This window comes from Protopterus annectens, chromosome 16.part0, assembly GCF_019279795.1.
Source record: "Protopterus annectens isolate FY-2018-M chromosome 16.part0, PAN1.0, whole genome shotgun sequence".
In the NCBI taxonomy this organism is placed as follows: Eukaryota; Metazoa; Chordata; order Ceratodontiformes; family Protopteridae; genus Protopterus; species Protopterus annectens.
In genome coordinates this window covers 91864866-91885694 of record NC_056750.1, presented here as the reverse complement: position 1 = coordinate 91885694, position 20829 = coordinate 91864866, and the positions used below count along the sequence as shown (strand labels likewise).

General features: G+C 43.7%; 1 protein-coding gene across 1 annotated transcript in view; it reads left to right on the top strand.

The window, feature by feature from the left end:
* Positions 1-13546, top strand: part of LOC122790519 (lysine-specific demethylase 3B-like) — a 1629922-nt gene extending 1616376 nt beyond the window's left edge. Inside the window, exon 12 of the mRNA XM_044058070.1 lies at positions 12292-13546. Coding sequence (XP_043914005.1) covers positions 12292-12372 — 81 coding nt within the window. The 3' untranslated portion in view covers positions 12373-13546. The remainder of the gene's footprint in view (positions 1-12291) is intronic.
* The last annotated feature ends 7283 nt before the right edge of the window (positions 13547-20829 follow it).

Here is a 20829-nt window from a genome sequence, read left to right as displayed (position 1 = left end):
GGGGGGTACACATTCTTACCCCCTCTGCAGACTAGCCATGGAATTGTGGAACACAGCCTTGAGCTACCAAGTGCACCTACAAGCTCAATTCCTGCCAGGAAAATTAAATACACTGGCAGATGGACTAAGCAGAAACCTCATGGACCCACACGAGTGTAAACTGGAACCAGGGATTTTCAACATGTTGACAAGCAAATGGGGGAGCTCAGATATAGACCTATTTGCCTCTCCCCAGAACTACCAGTTGGACAAATTTTGCACAAGGACTCCCCACAAACAAGCCTGAAAAGTGGATGCTCTGTCTTTCAGCTGGAAAAACGTATCAGTCTACGCCTTTCCCCCTCTGCCTTCCAAAGTACTACTAAAAATCAAACAGGACAAACCAAGGATGATTTTGATTGCTCCTGATTGGCCATGCCAACACTGGTACCCCTTCCTTCGCAGTCTGTCACGGTTACCCCCATGGCATCTGCCTTGGACTCCTTCCCTGTTGTCCCAGCAGGAGAACCAAATTCTGCACCCTCGGCTTCTAACACTGAACCTTGCAGCCTGGCTAATTACCTAATCTCTCCTTTACCATCCCTCAGTAAACCTGTGATGGATATCATTTTAGAGTCAAGGAGGCCTAGTACTAGAAAATCTTATGCTGAAAAATGGAAAGGATTCTGTGCCTGGAACCAGTCTCAAGGGATGAGCACAGCAGCGCCCAATTTACCTCAGATTTTATAATACTTAACTGAGATGCTTCACAAGGGCCTGTCTTTTTCCTCCATTAAAATCCATGCCTCAGCCATTTCAGCTCATTATAACACAGAACCTCCCTTCTTCTCTCATCCACTGCTCAAGCAGTTCCTCAGAGGGGTCAAACATTTGAGACCAACCAGGAGAGCTCCAACCCCTGCCTGGGACCTTAACTTTGTTTTGGAGAAACTCACACTACCTCCTTTCGAGCCAGCTGCTACTGCGGACTTAAAAATTTATTTCTTGGAAAACAGCTTTCCTTTTAGCAATCACTTCAGCTAGAAGGGTATCTGAATTACAGGCCCTTATGGCAGTGGAGCCTTTCATCATCTTTCATGCGGACAGGGTGTCCCTCAGAACCAATCCATCCTTCATGCCCAAGGTGGTATCCAGTGTTGCTCTTAATCAGTCCATTCATTTTCTAACCTTCTTTCCCAATCCGCAGAACAAAAGGGAATGGATACTGCATTCCATAGATGTGCACAGACAACTTAGATTCTACTTGGACAGGACTAAACCTCAAAGGAAATCTGAACAACTGCTGGTGGCATTTGCTGCAGCGGCAGAGGGGAAGGCTGTTTCAAAGCAAACCATTTCTAAATGGATAGCCCATTGCATTCATTTCTGCTATACACACCATGGAAAACCTATTCCTCAGGGGATCAGACCTCACTCCACCAGGGCTGCATCTACCTCTACAGCCTTTCTCTGAGGCGTCCCTACCAGGGACATCCTAGAAGCTGCTACCTGGAGTTCTGTACATACTTTGACCAAGCATTATCATTTGCCAATTTTCTCTAAATCCAGAGCTGGCTTTGCCACCGCAGTCTTGCAGGGCCTTATACCTGGTCCTAATGCTATTTAAATTCCTCCTCCCAACCATAGCTTTGGGAATCTACCCAAATGTAATGACTGCAACTGTGAAACACGAAGAACATAGTACAGTTGTGTACACTTAACCATAAATGTAGATGTTTTAGTGCATTCACTGTTGCAGTCCTGGTTACCCTCCCTCCAGCCCCCTAAATTCTTTAGGTTATACTTCTACTTTCCTTTACTATGCTTAAAAGCTTTTTGGTGTATTTGCTTTTTTGTTGGAGGTATATCATTGTACTATTATATTTAATTGCTTCCCATTAGGGGGGCACTTGACATCTGGGGCAAGAAAACTGATGTAATGGTGTCTGCTGCATGTTTTATACCCCTGACGACCTGACGTCATGGAAGAAGGGACAGCAACCGACGTAGGACCCAAGACTTTGTTAATCAGGCCTACTGAGGGCTACCTGCAAGCAGATAACCCAAATGTAATGACTGCAACAGTGAATACACTCGAATGTCTACATTTATGGTAAGTGTACACAACTTTACTTTCTAATGGTAGACATTGCCCCAGAGGTAGATGAGGCCTGCAAAATCAGCTTTTCTGCAATTCCTGTTTGTACAGACCCTTTCAGCTCACCTGAAGCTCTGCCCAACTGCCCACCTCTGGAGGAAGTCTGGTGACAATTGTCATTGCACCTAGACACCTGGGCTTCTATAACAAAATATTTCTGGGTGCTAAAAATAATATCCAGAGGCTACTCCATACCATTTTTCCAGCCCCCAATCTACAAAAGAAAGAAGCTTGCCGACATTCCACCCAGTCAGAGGAAGGCAGCAGCACAAGAAATTCAAAAGCTGCTAGACAAAAAAGTTGTCCAAGAGGACCCACCAGATCAAATAGCATTCTGAATTTACAGACAGAGGACCTGAGACCAATTTTGGGTCTGAGCAGACTGACTCTCTGCATGCAAAAGTCAAAGTTCTGAGTGATCACTGTCCAGTCCATCCTGCCATTTCTTAACAAGGATGAGTGAATGTGCTGTATAGATCTTCAGAATGCATACTTTCACATCAAAATAAACGGGCGCTCCAAAAGATATTTCCACTTTTGGCTGAGAGCCATTCATTACCAATTCAGAACCCTGCCCTTTAGACTCACCACAGCCCCTGGGGTGACCACGAAATGTATATCGGTGGTGACAGCTCTCTTGAAACTCAAAATATTCTGGGTGTTTCTGTATTTAAACAACTGGCTCCTCACCCGCCCCCTCATGTATTTCTTTTAACAATCCAGAAACTGTTTGTCACTCACTGGGAATAATGATCAATTACACCATATTGAATCTAACACCAGTATAGAGCCTGGAGTTTATTGATGCCCATCTGAAAACAACTCAAATTACATCCTTACCAACTCATTACGTAGAGACGCATCTCAGGTTCATCAGATTCTTTCCCATCTGTCTCCTCCAGTCCCTTCATTCTTTAAGCACTGGAGTTTATGGCAAAGCAATATTACTACTTTAGCACTTTACTATATGGTGTTCTTCAATGTACTGTAGCTGTTTAGCGGTTTATTCTTAGACAACCCCTGTCCTTTCCAGTCAAGCTTATACCAATTTCCAAACACCACATTCATTGGTGGTTCCAGTCAGACTTATATCTACGTTGACCTTTTGTTCTGCATTATTTGAGGAGGACTGTCCAAGGCACATGGTCCCCCCAAGATGACCAATTGTCATATCAGTGTTCTGGAGATGAGAGCAGTCCAATTAGCATTGCATGCATTCCAAGATTCCCTTCCTTTAGGGACTTTTGCAGTTCAGACCAACATGTCTGTAGTCAGGTGCATCAAGAAACAACGGGGATCCCAGTCTTCCTCTCTGTGCTGAGAATGTGTGTGCGTGTGGCAATGAGCAGTCTCCACCAACGGCTTTGTAGTTGCAAAGCACATTCCGGTGCAATGAACATACTACCGGACAAGTTAAGCAGGTTCATTTTGATGCCTCACGAATGGTCTCTCAAGCAGTCAGTAGTGGAGGAAATTTTCAGTCATTATGGCCAACCTTGCTGCAGCATGGTTGCATCCCCCCCACAGCAAGTGCAGCAGGTATTTTGCTGTTATCTCCCCTAAAGAGATGCTCTGTTTCATTGTTTAACCATCCGGTCTCCTTTACACACATCCTCACACATCCTCCAGTTCCATTGATTCCAAAATTCCTACAGAAAACATTCCGGTTGAAGAGCTAAGTTGTCCTAATTGCTCCTTACTGGCTTTGATAGGTGTGGTTCCCCTTCCTTTAGTCTCATCTTTGTTATCCTTCCAGGATACTGGACCAAACTCCATATATCCTCTCACACCCGTCACGGATGAGTCATCCCAATATTCCAGCCCTCAAACTAACCCCATGGTTTCTCCAGTTCCAATAATTGCCAGACGGCTCAGGTTTTCTTCACCAGTATGTACCATTTTATTATGTTCACAAAAAGACTCCACCAAGAAAGTTTGTAAGAGCAAATGGAAGACATTTTCCCTTTGGGCATTGAAAAATAATTGTTGCAGACAAGTCGTATGAATGAGCCTTGATTGTTACTTTTTCTTTAAACACCTGCCACATTGTTGATGTGATTAATCAGTTTTGGCCTATTGTTACTTCCATCGACGATGGTAATGTACTATTTGGTTCCAAACCTAGGATAGTATTTAGGAAAGATAAATGTTTTGAACGTTTACTGGAAAGGAATTCGGTAAACTTAGTACCAGTAGACCAAAAGGTATGTACAAATGTAACCACTGTAACTACTGTCAACATATACTCTGTTGTGTCTTTTTTCATCAGACACAAGAAATCTTCTTCTTCTTCTTCTTTTGGCTTTTCCCGGTTAGGGGTCGCCACAGCGGATCACCTTGTCCGCTCATGATTGGCAGTGGAGTTTTACAGTGTCTTGTTACCAGCCAGGCGCCCAGCCTTCCACAGAAGGGACACACATGCACACACTCACACCTAGGGCCAATTTAGAGTGTCCAATCCACCTCCAGCATGTCTTTGGGATGTGGGAGGAAACTGAAGCACCCGGAGGAAACCCAGGACATGCAGACCATGACATCACTAGTTGTCGGTTTTGTGCTAGATTTAACAAGCACACTATTAAATGTCGGTTTGACTTTGCTCGCCTTTACTTTGGCCAAAGGTTCAATTATACCATGCCGTCGGAACAACCGACGACTGGAATACACAAAAAACGCAAAGACAAGGATAAGGACAGGCATCCGAGGCCCAAAACTGATGACGAAGCCTCTTCTAGGCCAGTCACTGGTCCTCAGTGAGGCGCTTTCGCAGGCTCGACACCTGCTACCTCAGAGCCGCAGGCTGCCTCCGACTCCCACGTGGAGATGTCTAGGCCTCTGGAAACTCAAGGTATTGGGCCTATGGAAACTAACCCCTCAGATGGGTCCGGAGCCGCTAAGCAGGCATCGGCTTCTGAGGGTGTTTTCAGACCTTCACAGCTTACCATCAAATCTACAGCCAAGTCTAAAACCCCATTAAAGACAAAGAAGCAAGTACAGCATTCACCTGGACAGGCCTCTATGCCTAAAAAACAGATGCTCAAAATGGCCGAAGACTTAATTACTCTGATCAGGGTTCCCATCCCCCTCCTGATAAAAGGCCTAGGCAGGATACAGACTATGATTCCTCTGACCAGGTTTCCATTTCTTCTGATTCCTCTTCAGACCAGGGATACTCTTTACGCCCCTATGAGGACTCTGATGCTGAAGAATCGATTCCTTCAGCCTCTCGTCCTGAGGATTACTCTTTTGGGGAAACTTTACATACCATGAGGGAGCATTTCCATTGGGAGGGCCAGGATTACTCAGAATCCAAGAAAAGGCTCAGAGACTGTCTTTTATTGCCTCAGCACAGGCCCCTTGCTATTCCGCCAGTGTTAGATATTGTGGATGATGTGTTCTCTGAATCCAGTTTAAATCCTGATTCTTTGCCCCCTGCTCCAGTCAAGCCAGACAGGTACTACAGAGTCCCTGACTCTCACAGATTTCTTTATAAAAACCCTGTTGCTGACCCAGAAACTATTTCCCAGGGTCCCAAAGGGGTAAAGGCTTTCACAGCTAAAAATCCAGTTCCCTCTGATAGGGATTCTAGAGCATTAGACAGATGGAGGAAGAAAATTTACACTTCTGCAACTTTAGCAGTGAGGGCTTTAAATTGCCAGTTTCACATGCTTAAATACCAACAGTATTTAATGTCTCTGTTAAAACAGAAAATGCTTACAAGTTCAGAACATCCTGACTAAGGAAATGCAGGATTTATTGCATGCAGCTGAACAAGTGGGAAAACATGCTCTGCAATGTGGTTTTGATTCATTAGAGGCTTCTTGTAGAGCAGCAGTTACAGGATCTGTGATACGAAGGCATACTTGGTTAAAAGAACAAGGTTTACCTGATCATGTTAAGGCAAAATTATTGGATGCTCCTTTACAGCAGGATATTTTATTTGGTGTTAAGGCAGAATTGGTATTAAAGAAAATGGAAGATAAGGCAAAATCTATACAAAAAAGGATTTCTTACAGGTACAGCCACCTCGATTTAGTAGAAATTGGCCCTCAAAAAATTGGTCCTTTCCAGTGTCAGACAGACCACAAAGAGGTGGATACAGTTGCCCAAGAGGCAGATCTCAGCCCCAAGGCTCTTACAGACTATGACAGTGGGGTGCTTCAACCCCAAAAGGAGGGGAAGACAAGTCACAACCTTATAGGAAACCGTCCCAATGACTTCCCCCTTCAAATGCCAAGCACTTACCTTTTGGAAGCTCCCTTAGGGGGAAAACTAGCACTTTCTTCACAAAACTGGCATATAATCACCCAAGACAAATGGGTTCTGAATATTGTGTCTCAAGGTTACAGGTTCCACTTTCACACTCTACCAAGGCTAAAAGAAATGCCAGACCTGCCACCAAATCAGTGGGCAGAGGCACAAAAACAAACTACAGCCCTCATGGACATGAGAGCTATTCAAAAAGTGCCACAACAGGAAAGAGGACAAGGATTTTACTCAAGACTTTTCCTGGTCCCCAAAAAGGACAAAGCCTGGAGATCCATACTGGACCTTTCTACTCTAAATACTTACCTGGATGTTCCGAAATTCAAAATGTTGACTCTTCAACAGCTTCTTCCCGTGCTGGGCAAGAAGGCTTGGCTTGTTACTTTGGACCTCAAAGAGGCATACCTGCATGTTGCTATCGGACATAATTGCAGAAGATACTTCAGATTCATAGCTGGTTCAATGCATTACCAATTCTCTGCACTGCCCTTTGGCTTTTCTACTGTGCCCAGGGTCTTCACAAAATGCCTGGCACCAGTAATTGCATTTTGCAGACAAAAAGGAATTCAAATATAGCCATACTTGGACGACTGCCTTATTCAAGCAGAGAGCAAGGACATTCTTCTAAAGCATATGGTGTTTGTAAAAAGATTGCTAATTTGCATAGGGTACACAGTAAACGAAAGTAAGTCAAAACTAGTGCCCTCACAAGAGATAATATTCCTGGGTGCCAGCTTAAATACAATGGCCCAGATGGCTTATCTCACACCAGACAAGCAAGGACAACTGACTCAGTACTTTCAATTGATGGCAACAAAAACCCAACTCCCTGCAAGAAAAATTCTGCAGGCCTTTGGGTTCATGGCATCCTGCATACTACTAATACCATATGCCAGACTGCATATGAGGAAATTACAATGGTACCTAAAAAGTGTTTGGACTCAACACTGTCAAGGTTTGGAAGCAGTAATACCACTTATTCCCTGCCTACAACAGGAGTTTCGATGGTGGGCACAGGCTTGTCACCTCAACAAGGGACAGCCTTTCACTCTACCCACAGCCAGGCAGACACTAACAACAAATGTTTCGGATTACGCCTGGGGAGCGCACATGGCAGGAAAATGTATTCAGGACAAGTGGGCCGCAGACCAAATGCATCTTCACATCAATCAAAAAGAGATGCTAGCTGTACAAAACACCCTAACAGCTTTCAAGGACCTTCTGCATCCAGGACAACTATTACTAAAGACAGACAACACCACAGTTATGCGGTACATAAACAAGCAAGGGGGCACTCATTCTTATCCCCTCTGCAGACAAGCCATGATCTTGTGGAACACATCTCTAACCTATCAAGTTCATCTGCAAGCACAATTCCTGCCAGGAAAGAAAAATACTCTGGCAGATGACTTAAGCAGAAACATCATGGATCCTCACGAGTGGAAATTAAATCCACAAGTATTCAGCATGATAACACAAAAATGGGGGAGCCCAGACATAGATATTTTTGCCTCCCCAATGAATTGCCAACTACAGAATTTCTGCACAAGGACTTACCACACACAAGCATGGAAAGTGGATGCGCTCTCGTTCAGCTGGAAAAGCCTAAACGTTTATGCCTTCCCAGCACTGCCTTTCCTCTCAAAGGTACTCCTAAAAGCCAGACAAGAAAAGCCAAAAATTATCCTGATTGCCCCAGACTGGCCATGCCAGAACTTAGCTCAAGGGCCCACCATGGATTTTACCTCAAATTCTGCATCTTCTGACTCAACAAAACAATCAGATCCTGCACAGCCAGTTCAAAACCTTAAACCTGGCTGCATGGCAGATTCCTTAGTCACGCAGACAACACCTCTCTCTAAAGCTGTTATGGATGTAATTTTGGATGCCAGGAGACTTAACACCAGGAAATCCTATTCAGAAAAGTGGAAGAGATTCTGTGCCTGGAACCAGGCTCAAAGCTTTGACCCCTCTTGTCCCAAATATTCCTCAGATATTACAATACTTAACTGAGATGCTGGACAAAGGCCTATCCTTTTCCTCCATTAAAATTCATGCCTCTGCCATCTCGGCTCATTACAACACAGATCCTCCTATTTTCTCTCATCTATTGCTAAAACAGTACCTCAGAGGGGCTAAAAACATAAGACCACCCCGGAGAGCACCAACACCAACTTGGGACCTCAATTTTGTCCTGGAAAAACTAACTTTACCTCCTTTTGAGCCAGCCAATTCAGCAGAATTAAAATATGTGTCATGGAAAACTGACCTGCTTCTGGCAATAACCTCAGCACGAAGAGTCTCAGAGTTACAGGCACTAATGGCAGTGGAGCCTTTCATCATTTTTCACCAAGACAGGGTTTCTTTAAGAACAAACCCTTCATTTATGCCAAAGGTGGTATCCAGTGTGGCTCTTAACCAAACTATTCACTTGCCAACTTTTTATCCAAATCCCCAGAATAAAGGGGAGAGACTTCTGCATTCATTGGACATGCACAGACAGTTACGTTTCTACTTGGACAAAACAAAAGCTTTCAGGAAAACTGAGCAATTGTTTGTAGCATATGCTGCAGGATCACAGGGAAAGGCTATTTCAAAGCAGACCATTTCAAAGTGGATAGGACACTGTATCGGTTTCTGCTACACACAGCATGGGAAAACTGTAGCTAGCAATATTAGGCCACATTCCACCAGGGCAACAGCCACTTCAACTGCCTACCTTAGAGGAGTACCTACCAAAGATATCTTGGAAGCTGCAACTTGGAGTTCAGTGCACACCTTTACCAAACATTATAACTTGCCTCTTTATTCTAAATCCAGAGCTGGCTTTGCCACTGCAGTGCTGCAGGGCTGCAGGGCCTCATAGCCACCCCAAATCCTCTATAGAACCAGCCACCCTACCTCAGCTTTGGGATTCAACCCAAGTGTAATGACTGCAGCAGTGAAACACGATGAACATAGTACAGTCTTGTACCTACCATAAATGTAGATGTTCGTGTGTATTCACTGCTGCAGTCCAGGTTACCCTCCCTCCATCCCCTCTTTCTTAGCTGGGACTTATCTGTACCTTTCTACCCTATACTACCTATGTGGTGTATTTGATGGTAACTGAAGGTTTTGGTTTTACTTTTTATGTATGTTTTATTAGCAGTATGTATTGCCTACCTATTTGGGGGCACCTGCCATCTGGAGCAAGAAAAACTGAAGAAAATGGCGTCGGCTGCATCTTATATACCCCTGGTGCACTGACGTCAGGGAAGAAGCGACAGCAACCGACGCCGGACCAAGACTTTGGAACTCTGGCCAACTGCGGGACCGCCTGACGGCAGTATAACCCAAGTGTAATGAATGCAGCAGTGAATACACTTGAACATCTACATTTATGGTAGGTACAAAACTGTACTTTTGCTTATGTCAGAAGTGATAATTCATTAAAGGTGTTTTACTGGGGAAAAAAACACACTGAGCCTGTTTCAGTTGAACCTTAATCTTACTCTATATATTCTGTAGCCACATCTACATTATTCAGGTATTCTTGTATTGACCGTATTTATCCTGCGACAACTTGGTCAACATTGCATACCCTTTCCAAGTGCTTAAAATCTTGATTTGATCTCTAGGTCCAAAGCTTCCTTTGGAGTTTCTGTCCTTAAAGGGCTCTTGTCATGATACTCCCCTCCAAAGTTCCAGTACCTGGGGATACTTATTCAATAGTCATATCAGATGGATATAATGTAAAGGATATGGAAGTTACGCACTTGCCATAACAATGGATGCATTCACTCCCATCCAACCGATAAAACAGCATTACCACCATTCCCCAGCCTTTTGCTGTTCAGGACTTCAGAACTCAAACTGATGGAAGCTGCTGTATAGAGGACAGGTGCTTTCTAGGAAGGAAAGGTTTGAGGAAATCAAAACTGGAGTGTGCTGGTGTGGCTCTGACAATCATCTCAAAGATCCAGCAGTCATAAGGGATGGACTGGAATGACAGGGACCTATTGTTATGGTAAATACATAACTTCTATTTTTATAAACCACATAGCCTGTAATTATTTCTCACAATTTTTACTAAACTCCGTTATACTAGTGGCTTTATTTGCTACTAGAAGTGGTTTAAATCTTTTATTGACATTTCTGTTTCTGCCATCAACACTCAACACAGCAGTTCAACTCCAAGCATTGCTGAACACGAGGTGTTTATGGACCTGTGTGAAATGTGGGATTTGCTTGACTGAAGATTTTATTTGGTTATGAGTTCAACTATGAGTAAGTTTATTTTTGTAAAATGTATGTGGCAGGTGATTGTTCATCAGTTCCTAGCATTTCAGACCACACAGTGGCAACCACCAGGGAGAGAAATTGAGAGAAAGAGATGTTCCTTAAGCACAAGTTCAGTATGTAAAATCTTGCACTAATGTGCATTTACCTAATACATACACTGTCACAAACACTAATACGTTAATACAGTGACACTGACGAAGGGTAAACCATTTGATAAAAATGTCTTAAGGCCATTATGCTAAACCTAATGCCGTTTTTTCCCATTCTAACCAAGTTGAATAGGTTTTATGTCCTTTATGCTGTCTTGTACTTTATTTTTTATTCATTGGGTTTGCCTTTTCAAAGTATGCCTGTGGACTTGGTGTCTTTCTTATTTTAACCGAGTATATTTTGGCATAGTATTCCCCAAGCTCAAAATGAGATGAGTGCCTGGTTATCTAGCATCACTGTCGAGGTTATTTTCTTTCTGTGGCAAGAGAGAGAAAGCATCCGTCTCTTCTGCAAATAACTTGGGTTGGTAAATAATCCTGGATTTGTTGTTAGGCAGGTCATAGTGGAGAAAACATAGCACCCTAATGATGATTGTGATCCTGATAATGGATAAGATGGATATGCCATCTGTGAGCTGGAGCATGGTGGTGATCTGGAGCATGCACTGTTTATCTCAAACATATAGACTGCTGTTCTGGCATAGCTGATAATTATCTGTAATGGTGTATGACCAGTCGCGCTGATAAGGTTAGTGTTGCCCTAATATTAACCACACCCTTTCTTTTTCTGTGTTCGGATTCCTGTTGAAGTCAGCAACTGCCCGTCTGTGTGCATTGTGTGTAAGTTTACTGGCTTCCCAAGTAGAGGATTACATATCTGAAGAGTGACTTCACTTTCTTTCTCCAAAATGTATTTATCAGGTACAGAATCAAGCCCAAAATCAGGTCTGTTGTTTTTTTGTTTGTTGCACCAAATCTTTTCACATAATGTACTGAGAAGCTTTGGACAATCTACAAAAGTAGATGTTAGAAGCACTTGTCCACGTTTATAGATCCCAGTTGTGGACCATTCAGGACCGAGTGTGCTGTCTCCAGTTCAAAAAAAAAAAACCTGACCTAGAATGTAATCCTTATTTGTAAAGTTTACCCATAAACAGAATGAACATTATGTGAATAGTTACTGCAAGCATCTATTCTCCCAGTTGTAGATTTATTCCAGATTAGAAAGACTTTGATTTATGATGTAATAAGGAATGGTCCCTTGATGATTGTGAAATATTTTGTTTGCCTCTCTGCATGCGTCTGGAACATTTTTTGTGTGTGTGATGTAATAGAAGCACTCCTGAAAATAAATTGTGTGGGAACTGTTTATTGCATTGTGCATAAATATAGCACACAAAGACAGGACAGGTGTCATGAATTTACCTTTGAATTGTCTGTGTGTTGCTTGTAAGCATGGAAAGAACATGGCATATTATATGTGTGCATTGCAGATTTATGTCAGAAACTGTAGCATTGTTTGCATTTGTAATCTGTTTTATAAAAAAAAAAAAAAAAAAAAAAAACTATAGCTTCAGAATGCATTTTCTGTTTTTTTTTTTCTTTTTTCCTTAGGTTAAAAACATTATTTACCATGCAGTGAAAGATGCAGTAGGAACATTAAAGGCCCATGAATCTAAACTGGCGAAATCCTAGAATCTGTATTTGCTGCTGATCTGTTGGCTGTTCAGTTATCCAGTACATACTGGGAACTCTTAAGTGCTACGATGGACAATACTGCCTGAATCGCTGCACTGCTTACTGGGAGAAGGTGCTGCAGTATTAACACACAAACTATTCCAGATCACACGGTGTTTCCTTTGTGCTGCCTCCTAGTGATGGTAGAAGAGAGTGGCAAAGTATCTGTAGTTGAAGTAAACCGCATCCCTTTGCTCTGGGGCTTTGATGAGATCTGAACAGAGAGGTCAGACTCCCACTTTTACAGAAAGAAGTGAACTACAAGAACAGTTCTTCTGGTGTCTTACTGCTACTTATCTGTGAATGGGTTAAACTTGATGTTAATCCTGTTTTTAATGAGAAAGGGTGATCCTCATCTTGCCATGCATTTCCTGGTGCTACATTTATATGTTGTACATTGGATTCGGGAACAACTTTCAAAGTGGGATATGACATCTTAAAACATAGCCCCTCATTCTAATAGGCATTGGTTAATACTGTAAAAAGTCCCGCAGTATAGAGAAAATAAGATTTTATTATACAAGAAAGGGTTAGAAAATTATGCATTAGAAATCTCTAGACGTTTGTAGTGAAACATTATTCTTGCCTGAAAATTGAGCTGTTTAGATCACTGATTGCCGCAGTTGGAATTGTAAATTGTTGCAGAGGGGCACATTGCATTCTTCAGTCTTCCTTTTAGAGGGATACAAAATTCCACAAAGGAATAATTTACTTGATGTGGCTATGCTCAGCAGGACAACTTGTATTCTTTGAGAGGTGCACAGCCACTATCCCAGCTTTCCTGGAAACCATCCTTGCATAGCAGTAGGGTTGAGGCCTGACCCTGCTATTTTACTACAGTGACGTACAGGCTGTCGCTTAGACGCATGCTGCTTGATCTGACGCTGATAAAAAGGCAGATGATCACAGACTTTTCGAGGCTGACTTAGTCATCTGTAAATTCTCAATGGAACTGGTAAAGCATTTGGAACTCGAGAGCAAAAGCAGAAGTCCGAAGACTGGTCTGTCCAGTAAGCACACTGAAAAAGCTTCTTTACGAACTGTGTCATTTGGTACTGTTGTACCAAGTGTAGTTCTGTTTATACATTTATGGTTATTTCATTTTTTAATAAAAGCTCTTAAAAGAAAAAAAGAAACTTTGTCGTATACTGTAGAATACTTCTGATTTCACTCTTGTATTTTAATTTTGTGAAGGGCTGATTAGGATTTCCATGTTCTTATTAAAATATATATAAAAAAAAGTTTTGTGTATCATTTTCTTTTTAGTTAGAGTCTGGTTTCTGTTGGTGTTTTTCATGTTACATATTGGGAAGTAAATGATACTGGTGTATAACTGGACATTTTTAACAGGCGCCTGGTATGTGTTACATTTTCACAGCTGAGTCCATGCTTTCCAGGAAGATTCTTGTTTAACCTGTGAGCTGTCTGCTGCAAAAGTGACTCATCAAATTTTAGCGGGGACTGTAAATCAAAAAGACCAAGAATTAATAACCTGCCTTGGTGGCTTTCTGTTTTGATTCATCTTTGCCACTCACCATTCAACAAAATGCTAGGAAGATCCTCTGTTCGAGATGTCTGCACCTGTTCCGGTATGTGCTCATGTATCCCCTGAACCCAACAATTCTTTTTTTGCCTGTCATATACATCATAAGTCTTTATCATTGATAAAGTGTTTTATCTACACTCGAAAAAAAAAAAAATGTAAATAAAAAAATAAAATTCCATATGGCCATCAGTTTGCAGCCCAAGACCTGTACTAGAATGCCTTTATCATCACTAGAGAGGCATATTATTAAGAAGTGCCACAAGTGCTTGCAGTTCAGTTTTGCTTCTCAAATGGTGCCATAAGAGATGATTTTACCTGCTTTGCAACCAAAAAGATATTGGCTGTTGAGCACCTCTCCCACAGTGACCAATGGAAGGGGCTTCCTCTCAATCCCATACATCTTGATGTCATAGGGGCAAACACTTGTAGGTCATGTCATAGCCTAGACCTCTGTGGTAGTGGCTGTTTCAGCTGATAATTTTTTTTTCTTCTGCTTAGGTTGTCAGGGCCAAGGAGGTGGTGCCTTGCTCACAGCATGGTGGAGTTTATCCCAACATTCTCACACTGCCCTTTCATTGGTCAGCTGAGGATGCAGTACGGGGTCCAGACTTAGACTATAAGCACTTCATTGACTTAGACCGTCACAGTATTCATGCTACCAGTGGAATGCTTGGGAATGTGGGTATTGCAGTGGACTTTGAGTTGTAAACTGCTTCAGAGCCACCATGAACTTGCAGACAGACAGCTTGTGTTAATCCCTGATCACTGGGCTGTAAACTGGAAGATGGTCCCTACCATTTTTCTGATGGGTCTTTTTCCTACAACCAAACCCATTGCTGATTCTGATGATGGGCACTTCTTTTGTAGGCTGGATGACTCAACTCCCACACAGTCCAAGGCATGGTACGAGTGAGACCCACAGCATCCCTTTGGAGTTGAGAACTGTCTTCCTGGCCATGAAGGACCTTGAAGACAAAGTTCCTTCCTGCGATTGTCACCCAATCAATCCAGTGTGTAATATGGTATCCGAGCAAGCATGTAGGGGCACATGACTTTGTTCCTTTGTAGAGGTGCAGTGCTTATGTGGCACTGAGCCACAGATGCAGCATTACTTCCTCAGCTGTTGCAGTTCACATCCCTGAGGAAGTGAGCTGACAGATTCATAGTCAGGTCTCTAGTCCTGTGCTTGAACTACAATTTCAGAGGCCATATATAGTTAAGGTCTTCAAGAATTGGAAGTAAGTAGACATCAGCCTGTTCATCTCTCAGGAGAATTTTAACCTGTCCCTATTTATTTGGTGCATCCACTTCAGTGGGGAGGTGGTGGACAACATACAATCTTAATCTAATGACATGGTAGATTCCTGGGGGCATTCTCAATGTTCCTGAAGATTGCATGTCTCATGGGAGAGATTAAAGAAGAATGACAAACTGATTTTCATCTCTTGGTGGCTGGGAATGTTTTGATTTTAGGTGCCTGCAGATCAGTGGTCATCTAACACTGTTCCATTGCTGGGGAGAGAAGTTCCCTTCAGGACAGGTTGTATATATTTTTATCGTTTGACTGTCTCATGACTTCTTACTAGGAGTGTTACTTTTTTACTGTTGCGGAAAAACATTGTCAAAACTAATTTAAAATGTGCTCTGATATTGTTCATCTTCATTCCCCTTCATCACTGATGGGATGTTGGTTCCGTCCTCGGAACCCAGTCGGCTTTATACCAAGCTCGCGCAAGCCAAAAACTCTCAAGCTAAGCTTTTACCCATAGTACCCTTCTCCTTGTTACCCCAGATCTCGTTTGCCACATAGCCGTAAAGCTGCATTCAAGCCAGCTCTCAAGCTAAGTTCAAATTTTTTGACTTTTGTCTGAATTTTACTGAGTGTATTAGTCTTTCTCTCGTATTTCTAATTTCTTACATATCTTAATCTATTGCTAGCCTTTTACCTTTTGGTAGTCTTGGTACCATTGGTGGTACAGCCTTTCTCCCTACCCTTTGTGGTATTTCTTAAATAACCATCATTGATATTTCTTCCCTTTTCTGTTTACTTCAAAAAAAAATATCTCTATTTTTTCCTCTTTATTCTTCACTTTTAACCTGTGAGTGTCTGTGTGTATCATTGTCTGAAAAGAAAGTTACATCTGCTTTTAAGTAGTGTCTCACTTGTAAAATGAAAATGCCGAACAGTGACTCGCATGATTGTGTGTATTGTTTGGGGGTGCCCCATCTCTCACTTCAGCCTCCATTTTCTATTTGTGAAGGATTCATTCAGCGTACATTGAATGAACACAAAATAAGTTAATTCTGAAGGGCCTCCTTAAGACACCATTTTCAGAGGCCCTTTCTGCGACAGAGGGCTTCCCCCTCCCAGAAAAAGGAAAAGACCGCATGCTGCACCCTCTTCACCCTCTGGTGATTCTGGCAAGCCAAGGTGTCTTCGGAATCTAGGTCAATCTCTACAGTTCCAACTGCTATACCACCTTTGGCGCCTGTTTTGGCACCGACCTGGTCTACGACACTGGCGATCGATACCTCAAAAACTGCCTCATCCTCTTCGGTACCGAGTGCCGCTTCAGCACTGAGCATACCTTTGGTACCTATCACTTCGACTCCATTTGTGACTGAGCCATCCTTGTCCATTCTGGTACAGAGTGCCCTTACGGCACTGAGTCTGTCTACGGTACCCATTACCCCTATATTAGCTCCGCTGCTTCCTGTCTCCAAACTAGTACAGCGGTGCCTCCGGACACCAGTGCACAGACCCGTTACTTCCTGTCAGTGGATCCTTTTCTAGGACAAATATATAGCCCCTTCCTAGAGCGACCAGACTCCCCATCTGGGGTATTCACTAGATCCACCAAGAGTCTTTTGGAACTTAATGTGGTGCACCTTGTGGATCAGCTGCTGACAGCCAGTGGGATCCCCACTCTAAGACCCATCCACTTGCCAGACCTAGAATTGTTTCTCCAAGGACTCAATCCTACTCTCCTCCTTTGACCTTGCCGGTTTCAAAGTCTCCAGCTCCAACGTCCTTTTCAGAACCCTCTGTTTCAGTGCCAGTGGTGGACCTCACTGTGGCCCTGGAACCATCCCTTTGGTCTTTGGTCTCTTCGTAACTGAGCCTTCCTCAAGTTCAGGAATGGGTTGCAGGCTCTTAGGCTCTGAATACGGTTCCAAGCTTGTCTAAGTTTCCTTTCTCTGTGCCAAGGGTTCTGTCGGCACTAATCCTTATTGAGGCTCCTCCCTCAGGAGCCAGTTCAGCGGAGCGGGTGTGACCCCGGTTTTGAGGTTGTCCTCCTTGGTTCCAGGCTCCCATCCCTCTTTGGGCAGATCTGCTTTCCAGGCAATGGAGAGGGCACTTGCTTCTGGAAGCATACCTCCGGCATCGGAACCCCAGGCATCCCTTCCCTCTGAGCTGCAGCTGACACAAGCCACTGCCTTGGGACACTGGGCATGAGAGCCACAGGAAATCGTATTGCAGGGAGCCCCTTCTTCCAAGTCCTCCTCAGACGTCCCCACTGAAGAGCCACCATGGAAGTCATGCAAGTGGAAGCTGTAGACTCCCCTGAGGCAACTCTGACAGAGGATGCAGATTACGAAAAGGGGAAGGGTCCCCACGGTCACCTACTGATATCTCCTTTAAGGACATCCTTGAAATGCTGAAACAGAGGGGTGACGAAGTCCACCAACCCTTCCTCCAAGGAGTCCATCTTTCTGCAGGCTTCCAACTTGTGCTGCAGCGTGCTTTGAAGAATCCTGATTCTGTTGAGCCAATCCTTTGGAGACCAGACAAGATCCTATCCCCTCCTTAGGAGAGCCCACATTGGTCTAAGGGTTTACCAGTTGATGCTATGGTGGTGGCAGTGACCACAAAAAAGGAACTCGAATAGAGTCTGACTGTTCACCCATCCAACAGAGTCCTGGGCAGTGGACAGATTAAGGAAGCGAGTCTTTGCTTCATTGACCTTTATCATACTATCCTTGAATTATTTAGCACATTTTACAAGGCTGCAAACTCTCTGGAACTCTCTCAGGACAGGTGTCTGACGAGGTAAGGGACAAAGTTGCTTCACAGCTTGCAGCCATGGAATCCATCTCTAACTCGTCCATGAGGTTAATATTACATGCAACCGAAGGGGTGACCAGAGCTGCGGGTTTAGGCATAGTTGAGACAGCATGCCTGGATGCGCCTTAGTGATTTTGTGGTCCCTTTTAAGTCTTCCTTCCTGAACGCTCCCATTTGAAGCATCTTCCCTGTTTGGCCCTAAAGTGAAAGACACTCTAGCCAGGTGTGAAAAGGACAGCAAGACCCTGTCTGCCATAGGTGTATGCTTTTCCACCCCCGCAGCTTTCCTTTTCCAGGAACCAGAGGAGTGAAAAGTTGTGGCACAAAGTCTCAGGGTTATTTTCGTGACACACATGGTGAGTATACCCCAGGGGCAGAGGGGGTAACTCTTCTGGAAGATGCCCCTACTGAGGCAGAGGGGGGCCGCATAACCAGGGACCCAGAAATTCTTTCTCTGGGCAGTCCTATAAGCGCTCCTGAAGAGCGGCCCTATTGCTTTCCTCTGAAAGCAGTCGGGGGAAGTTTCTCTCTGTACCACGCTGCCTGGCGATCAATAACTACAGACCATTGGGTGCAGAAGATTATAACCAGAGGCTACACTGTTCCCCTCAATGTTAACCCAAAACCCCCTATAAGACTTCCTGACATTCTACCCAGTCAAAGGGAAGAAGCAGCTATAGAAATAAAAAAGCTGTGTCAAAAGAGAGTCATCCAAGCAGTCCCACCCAGACCAGTGCTGATCCAGATTCTACTCAAGGTTCCTTTTGGTGCCAAAAAAGACAGTGGACTGGAGAGCAATTTTGGATCTCAGCAAATTAAACAAGTCTGTCACTCAGGTGAAATTCTGGATGGTCACGGTTCAGTCCATTCTCCCATTTCTAGGAAACAGCGATTGGATGTCCTCCATGGATCTTCAGGATGCATATTACCACATCAAAGTGGACAAACTCTCCAGGAGACTACTTCGCTTTTGGCTAGGAGCCAATCACTACCAATTTTGTGCTCTGCCATTCACAGTCTCTACAGCCCCCGGAGTGTTTACCAAGTGCATGGCAGTAGTCACAGCTCACTTGAGACTGCAAGGATTCCGAGTGTTTCCATATTTGGATGATTGGCTCCTTACCGCCCCCACCAAGCATCTATTGGTAACAGCCTTGAAATGCACTCTTTCCCTGACAAGACTATTGGGAATAATAAATTTGGAGAAATCCAATCTTACACTGACCCAGACCATAGAGTTCATAGGAGCAGTTTTCGACACCCGCTCCTGTCTAGTATCCCTCCCAGATCACAGATTGCAAAGACTGAGGCTTCAGTGCCAGGTGATACTCTGCCAAAACAAAGCCTCAGCACGGGAAGTCCTTCAACTCCTAGGATCCATGGCAGCTGCTATACTGATAGTGCCTCTTGCAAAACTTCACGAGAATAGTTCAGTGGCTTCTATTATGTCAATGGCTCCTAAATCCTCACCCCCTGTGTTTTCAGGTTCAGATAACCAGTCGTTGCAAACAAGACCTACTTTGGTGGATGAGGCCAGAGACAGAACTTTGGAGCCACCCTTTCTATCCCTCTCAATCCAAAGCCACTATGACTACAGATGCTTTCCTGATAAGGGTGGGGGGAGGGGGCATTTTCAGGGAATGAAGTCTAAGGCACATGGTTCACAATGGAGGCCAAACTGCATATCAGTGTTCCAGAACTAAGGGCAGTGCTTTTAGCATTGCAAGCATTCCAATTTGAGCTTCCTTCTAGGACAATCACAATCAATCAGACATGTCTGTAGTCTAGTATATCAACAAACAAGGAGGAACCAAGTCCTACCCCCCTATGTCGAGAGGCCATGCGAATTTGGTAGTGGGCGATAGCTTCCAACCGCTTTCTGATGATGCATATCTCAGGGGATTCCAACATGATTTCAGAAAAGTTGAGCAGATGTATTCGCATGCCTCACGAGTGGTCATTCAACTCCAGCATAGTGGCGAAAATTTTCAGCTACTGGGGCCATCTTTGCTGCGACCTATTCGGCTCCCCATCAAACCACAAATGCTGCAGCTGTTTTGCCCTAATTCCCCCGCAGGTGGAGTCCCCCGAGGTATGTTCTGATCCATGATTGGCCCACAGGACTTCTGTATGCCTTATAACCCCCATTTCTCTGATTCCACAATTCTTGAAGAAAGCTCTTCAGTTGAAAAGCAAAGTGATCCTCATAGCTCCTTATTGGCCTCAAGTATGGCTCCTCTTCCTCCGGCCTCACTGTTAAGCTGACCGTGGATTTTGGATCCATCTCCAGACCTGATTTCTCAGCCCCAAGCATTGTCATCTGAACCTAACCAGTCTCAAGCTGACAGCTTGCTTTTTCCACTTCCGCAAATCACCAGGAAGGTTAACCTTCCCTCTCCAGTACATGATATTATCCTGGCTTCACACAAACCATCCACCAGAAAGCTGTCTAGATGAATGGAAGAGATTCTCTATTTGGTCTAAGAAAAGAAAACTAGATCCATTTCGGTTCCAGATACTGTAGTCCTACAATATCTATCAACATTTTTCGAGAATGGAGCTGCAGCCTCTACCGTACGAGTACATCTAGCTGCTATTTCAAACTTTCATAATGGTTTTGGAAATTCTCTCCTGATTACACACTGGTTATGCAAAACCTTTCTAAAAGGTGCCTCTGGCATTAGACCTCCAATTAAACAACCTGTAGAACCATGGAACCTCACATTAGTTCTTCAGTCTTTGACTCAACCCCCCCCCTTGAGCCTGCTTCAAAATGTAACATCAAATTCATTTCATGGAAGTC